The sequence below is a fragment of the Echiichthys vipera genome, assembly GCF_963691815.1.
Source record: "Echiichthys vipera genome assembly, chromosome: 22".
Taxonomy (NCBI): domain Eukaryota; kingdom Metazoa; phylum Chordata; class Actinopteri; order Perciformes; family Trachinidae; genus Echiichthys; species Echiichthys vipera.
Window position 1 is genome coordinate 5,254,404 of NC_139847.1, and position 6,382 is coordinate 5,260,785.

Sequence of the window (6,382 nt, forward strand, 5' to 3'; positions counted from 1 at the left end):
TTTTCATCGACCAAATCTGCAGTAAACACTCCACCTCCGCATCACACCAACGTGAACCTTTCACCGCCATTGTTGTTGTTGTTAAATGTCCGCGCTTGGTCCCTCCTATTTTCTATGTCCGAACAGGTGCACATAAATTACGTCAGAGCCGTCATAGGCCTCCTGCTTGTACACGTGCGCACGCTCGGCCTCGTACACGTGCAAACACGCTCTACAAAAGCCGAAAAACCTGTTTTGGCCCGGTGCGGAAGGACAGAGTGAGTGCGCCCTTAATCCATCAATTAACAGGCCGAGTTAAAAAAGTGATTCATAAAAAAAAGAATTGACTTCGCTTATGGATGCTCTGGGATTATTTGCATGACACTTCCCGTCCTCCGTACTGTAAATCGTCGACTGCAACTACTTTAAATGAAAAGGACAGTTACGAGTTCTCGTCAGAGGAATAAACACCACACAGAACCAGGTGAAGGTCTTGTCTCTTTGCCCAAATGTTCTTTGTTTACTTCATTCATCGTTTCATGAATACAGTGAGAGACAAATAAATACAGACAGAACAGCGGCTTAAAGGAGAAGAGGAGGAGGAAGAGGAGGAAGATATGGTCGTGTGTGGAAAGTACGAGGGACGGAGGAGGAGCAGCGGGTGTGAAGCGGGACCAGAGTCGATCCCTCTGAAGTGAATCACGAGTCTTCCGTCTGCTGTGATCTTTGTCATCCTACGAGCCCGATTCTACGGAGTATAATGGCGACAGGATGCGTTTCAACAATTAACAACTCAAGTAAAAAAGTCCCATTTGTGCACGCTGTCGCAGGTTGAGCAATGAACAAATCAGTAAAGGAGGAAACTGGGAGGAAAGAAAAGAGGATGCGAGAGAACCGTCACTCATCAAACTGACAAAGACAACAGGAACATACTGAAATCAGTCAAAAGGAATAGAAAAATTGCCTCGTTGCCTTTTGCTTTTTGTTAAGTTTTTTACTTGAAAAAATACTTTAAAAAGTAACAAATCAACAGAAAACAGTAGTGGTGGACGTTTGAGCCTGACTTGACAGAGGGCACATTCAAAATAATCTAAATTATGAAGTGATTTATTTAATATCGATGAGTTGAATGAAGCAAGAAATATTTGAAACGCGCCCTCTTATCTGCAAAGCTCTCGGGCGAACATACACATGAGTCAGGGGCGTGGAGGGGGCAGGGTTTGTTTTCTCGGGCTAAAGGAGAAGACAGTTAGCAGAAGGGGGGGCGCTGTCCTGTCGATATTAAGACTTGTCGGCTGATTTGAGGAGGTTTTCTTTGCTCCTTCTCTTCACGTCCCAGTTGTAGACCCGTGCCATGTCTGAGGGGAGCAGTGAGTTAAGGAGCAGCAGCGGCAGCAGGAGCAGCAATGACAGAGACAGTAGTTTAAAATGTGCTGGAGCTGGATATGCAACCTGTAGGTCTAACACTATCAAGACTAAACTCATTTAAATAGACACTTGCCGTCCTCCATACTGTAAATTTGGCGACAGTTTGCAGTGAAACAAGCAGCAACAGATAAATGATTCAACAACATTGATGATTTTTACAGCAACTAAACACTTTTAGGTTTTCTTTGTGTGGTCAGAAAAAAAGATGCAGTTTAAAAGGCCTCACCTTTGTTGACATTAATCAGAAATATAACCATCACATTAACGCGTAAAATGACCCGACGAATTTAAACTACAGCTTTAAAATAAGTAAATAAAAATGTTACTGCCCATTTGTCAACTACCCATAATTCTGCACCGATGCTGGCATCATTTTAGTCTGCGCAGTTGTTCAAACAGTTCTTTTTGCACTGTTGTTGTTTTGTTTTATGTGTACCCGACTACCCAAGTGCCCTTGAATTGCCCCTCGGGGACGAATAAACTTTCCTCAATTGAATCCATACAAATGTAGTACCCAGGGTTAGGCCAGCAGATGTCTCCCTCTATGCATGAATCAAATGCTCGACTGTTCTCAACACAACTGCTTCTGAGTGATTCACACTTGAAGCTTATTTTCAAACCTCATTATGCAAAATAAATAAATAACATGAGTTTCTGTTACAAAAAACAGCAACAGCAGCTCCACAGACCTCTGCGGTAAGCCCAAACCTGAGCGGACTGCATAGGTGGAAGGATACTGACTTCAGTGGTGGTGAACTGGTCTCGCAGGAAATCCAGATCGTCCTCGAGCGTCTCGAGGTTACGAGTTGCTGTGGATTGGTTCTTCTCGAGGAGAGCCTGGGCTTCGTCGATGTCGTACTCTAACATGACGTTTGCCTTTTGGGGGAATGTCGGGAAGATTAGGGGGGGCGTTCCTCACCTCTGACCTCTCCTGAGCCTCAACGTCATTCATCATTCTTAAGCTCTTTTCTCTTTCTGAAGTAGAACTTTGTAACTTTATCGTTTATAAAGTAAAACTGCTTTCACACATGGTTTGGCGATGAAGTAAAGTCGAACCTGAGCTACTTACCCCTAACCATAGGCAGACTTTGTTGGTGGGCGGCACCGAGGCCTTGCAGTAAATACCGTCAGTCAACAGGAAGTGTGTCTCCATGGGCATTGTGGTCTCCTGCGGGGAAAACAACAATAAATATGAAGTTGAGATCCTTACACTAAGGAGCTAGATTAAAAGCTCATGAGTTATTTTCACATTTCCAGCCACAGTATTTATTAATAGGCTTATATTTATACCCAAATAGGCTCTTTATCATGGTTTATTGGGAGAAACCAAGCATCCCCCCCAGAGCCAGCATGGAATAATCCATTGCTTCATAACTACATTTTGCGTAGTCGAATCCGGTCCTCGGAGCGAATCATCCAATAGTCGAGTACTCGGGGTCACCCCTAATCACGACACAGCATGTTTTCTGGTATTTTAATAAAGAACTAGTCTGTTAGACTTGGGCGGGGTCTAGTTCTTTTATACCGTCTTGACTTTTGGTGTATTTTATTATATTTTCTGGTCATTTACGTTACACGTTAACTAACTAACAACAAATCCAATCAGCAGCACGTATAAACCAAACGCACCAGCATCTTACAGCACAATCTGCTGATGTCACACAAGTTTGGTGCAGTAAAAATAACAAAACATGAAATGACTTAAATTATCATCATTTAAGATAAAACCATAAAATAAAATAAAGTGTTGAGAAGAGATTTGAAGGAGTATTTGAACGTCGGTTTACAAAGACGACACACACCTTTTTCTTCTGCATGTGTCGTAGGATTTCTAGCGTCTGTGTGATTTGTGGGATCTGGCCTTGCAACCTACAGGAGAAGAAAGAAAAGCATTACTGTAGTTATGACATTAATACACAGTCTTTAGGAGCTACTTTTAGCGCTAAAATTCTTGTGAATTACACTTATCTTAGTAAGTTAAGAGCCCTAAAATTAGGTATGAAACACCCTTTACTATTAAGAGTTACTCCTAAATCAGGAAGTTTGGAGCTACTCTGAGCCTTCACATGTTTTGCGAATACGACTCCTGGTGAATAAATGATGTATGTATACTTATGTATTTAGTGCTGTTTTTTAACACTTTCACTGGTTAGAAAAGGACACGTCAGTCTTCATTTACCCCATCAAATATTTAATATTATTATTATTATGCAGTGCCTAAAGTGACAGTATTTAATGTGAGTGGACTACTGGTGTTTTTGTCGGCGTTACCTGAGTTTCTTCTGAGACAGGTTGAGCTCCATGTATTTATATTTCTGGTACTGCTCGTCCAGCTTCCTCAGCACCGCGTCTGCCGAGTCGTTGCCCGGCTGCTTCATAAAAGAGTCGACATCCTCCTGAAAGACCCAGCAGAGAGAGACAACACATTAAATACTGACTACGTTTGAGTCAATAACAATATGTTAGTTTTGTTTTTTTATCACAATAAACAACAGAAAACAAAAGATTATTTTATTATGAGTGATTCAAGGTCCAGGACCAGACAGCTCTCCCACGCTCTCTCCTGTGGATAAACTACAGTATGTTACAGCAAACCAAATGAATTTTGCAACAAAAAACTTTATTAGTTGATTGACGGACGACTATATTTGATGTTTAAGGTCATTTTTCATGGAAAAGAGGAGAACATTTTATAGTTTCTCCTCCTCAGATGCTTTTTTATTGTATTTATTATTTATTTTTTTTAGTCATTTGAATTCATTCTTCATCATTTTGAGGTTTTAAGAAAATATTTAGATGAATCCAGGATGTAGTTAAAGTTTTATACAAAATAGTAAATGAGCCCCATCTCTACAGACTACAATAGTCAAATCCAGGGTTTTCCAAAATCACATTTGAGCACGTTTGAAGCGTTTCTAGGTGAATTTTCATGCTTTTCCAGCTCCTCACAGCTGTGGTAAACTACACATTTGTATACAGAACAATACTCAGTATTTAGTTTAATTAGTATTGCACTTGTTCATCACATTGTAATCAATGTTATTGTCCTAAAAACAGCTAACATGATGATCAAGAGCTTTCTACAGAAGGACGACAAATAAAAGGGAAATTAAGACGTCCACAGATTTATAATATCCAAACTGTAAATGATCAAAAATAACATAAAATATGCAAAAATGTAAGAAATTGTTGTGTTCAGTCCCTCAATTATGGATATCTTCTTTCCCCTTTATTGTGCTTTATCTGCCATCACAAATAGCACAAATTTGAAGCACTTTCATAAAAATCAAAGCACCATACTAAAATGCAACCCATACAAACCCCAATGCACAGTATTAATAACCCATTATTATGTAACAGTGGCAGGGGATATTTCTTCTTGAATTACCTTTAATAATTTAAGTACACTAAAAATTTAGGGTATATAACGCTACATTTTAACGTGAGTTTACTTAAATTAAGCTTTGAATGCAGGGCACTGGACTATTTTCAGTTTATTATCTGTACTTTTACTGATATAAAGGATGTTAATACTTCTCCCACAGTATTAATATTACCCAACGATGAATGAAGGAAGAGTTTGGAGGCAGCTAAAGTTATTTTAGCAAGAGCTTAAGATAAGATATTCTTTTATCAGTCCCACAGATTTCCTTATTACAGCAGCAAAGTGGACAGCAAACAAAGAAGCAGCATCAACAATAACGTTATCCACCACTTAAGTGAAATCATTGAATCTTACTGATAATTTCTGCCGTATACACACATACCTATTTTATCTTTTGTTTGTCTACACTTAACTTATCTGATTTAAATGTCCGTGAATATTTTTGTACCTGTATTCTTATCTCTACTTTATATATATTTAACTAAGTTAATTGCTTTACTTTCTAAATTTATTTAACTAAGAGTTTATTGTTTAATTTACTATATTTATTTAGCTTTATTTAGTTTGTTCATCTAATACTGTATTTTTATACCTCCTTTGTGTTTTTGTAAGCTGCTGGAAGATGTATCAATAAAGAGAAGTTTAAGTCTAATAAGAAACACTTAATAATAATAAAAATATAAACACAGGGAAATGTAAAAATTAAGAGTAGCAGGACAAACATGTTCAATGTTTTGAAATATTTTAAATTTACACAAAGGCACAGAGGAAAATATCAGTATTGCACAAATTCACCTGAGCTCAGTATTTCACACTGAAGTGAACATTACAGTGCAGTTTTTGTCAGTTTTGGTGTGTGTGTGTGTGTGTGTGTGTGTGTGTATGTGTGTGTGTGTGTGTGTGTGTTCATTCATTATCACAGCAGGCTAACAGGCAGCCGTTTAGCTAACTTAAACACTGTAAAGCCTAAAGAGGAAAGGAGGTGCAGTGGAAATAAGACACTGTGATGTCCATAGATGGAGATGAGGAGCCGCCCAGCCTGCACACACAGCAGCATTAGCTCTCATGCTAACTGAGCTAGCTAGCTCGTAGCCAGCATGACTCGCGCACAAACCGGCTACAACAATAAAACTGTTTCTTTTCACTCCATTATAAACAAGCGACTAAACAGGGAGGAATGCCAGCCTTTACGCACCACAAAGATAGCTTCAGGGATCCCGAGGTGCTTTCTCTTTGTCGCCTGGACAGCATTGCTGTTGTCTATGATTGCCGCCATCTTGGAAAAGGGTAACTCCTTCCTTCCCTTACGTACACGTCTGTGCGTCACTGCGTCACTGCGTCAACCGCCTCAAGAGCGACGTCAGAAAATCTACTTTTTTTTGTTGCCAAACTTCTATTTATGTCTATATGACGGGGGGCAAACGGTTAAATGAATTAAATTTACCAAATGCAGGGATAAGATTCAAATTTAATGATGATGTTCTTTGGGATAGTTGACTACTACGTGTTTACTTCCTGTTGTAGTGAATTTGAATGACACCAACTGACAGGAAGTTAACAGCCGAGACTGTTGCCTAGCAATGGAATTCC

General features: G+C 39.3%; 1 protein-coding gene across 1 annotated transcript; it reads right to left on the reverse strand.

Annotated features, from left to right (window-relative positions):
- Positions 1 to 229: 229 nt before the first annotated feature.
- Positions 230 to 6,078, reverse strand: vbp1 (von Hippel-Lindau binding protein 1). The gene is made up of 6 exons (XM_083937408.1): positions 5,988 to 6,078; positions 3,679 to 3,803; positions 3,210 to 3,276; positions 2,477 to 2,575; positions 2,145 to 2,283; positions 230 to 1,337 (listed from the first exon to the last, which is right to left on the reverse strand). The coding sequence occupies exons 1-6, from the start codon at positions 6,066 to 6,068 to the stop codon at positions 1,261 to 1,263; spliced, it is 588 nt and encodes a 195-aa protein (XP_083793534.1). The 5' UTR covers positions 6,069 to 6,078; the 3' UTR covers positions 230 to 1,260.
- Positions 6,079 to 6,382: the final 304 nt, after the last annotated feature.

Coding starts and splice junctions, on each gene's coding strand:
- vbp1 (XM_083937408.1), bottom strand. CDS start 6,068: ATGGCGGCAATCATAGACAACAGCAATGCTGTCCAGGCGACAAAGAGA. Junction 3,804..5,987: donor TCCCTGAAGCTATCTTTGTG/GTGCGTAAAGGC, acceptor TGGGTCTTTCAG/GAGGATGTCGACTCTTTTAT. Junction 1,338..2,144: donor GTTCACCACCACTGAAGTCA/GTATCCTTCCAC, acceptor TGCTCCCCTCAG/ACATGGCACGGGTCTACAAC.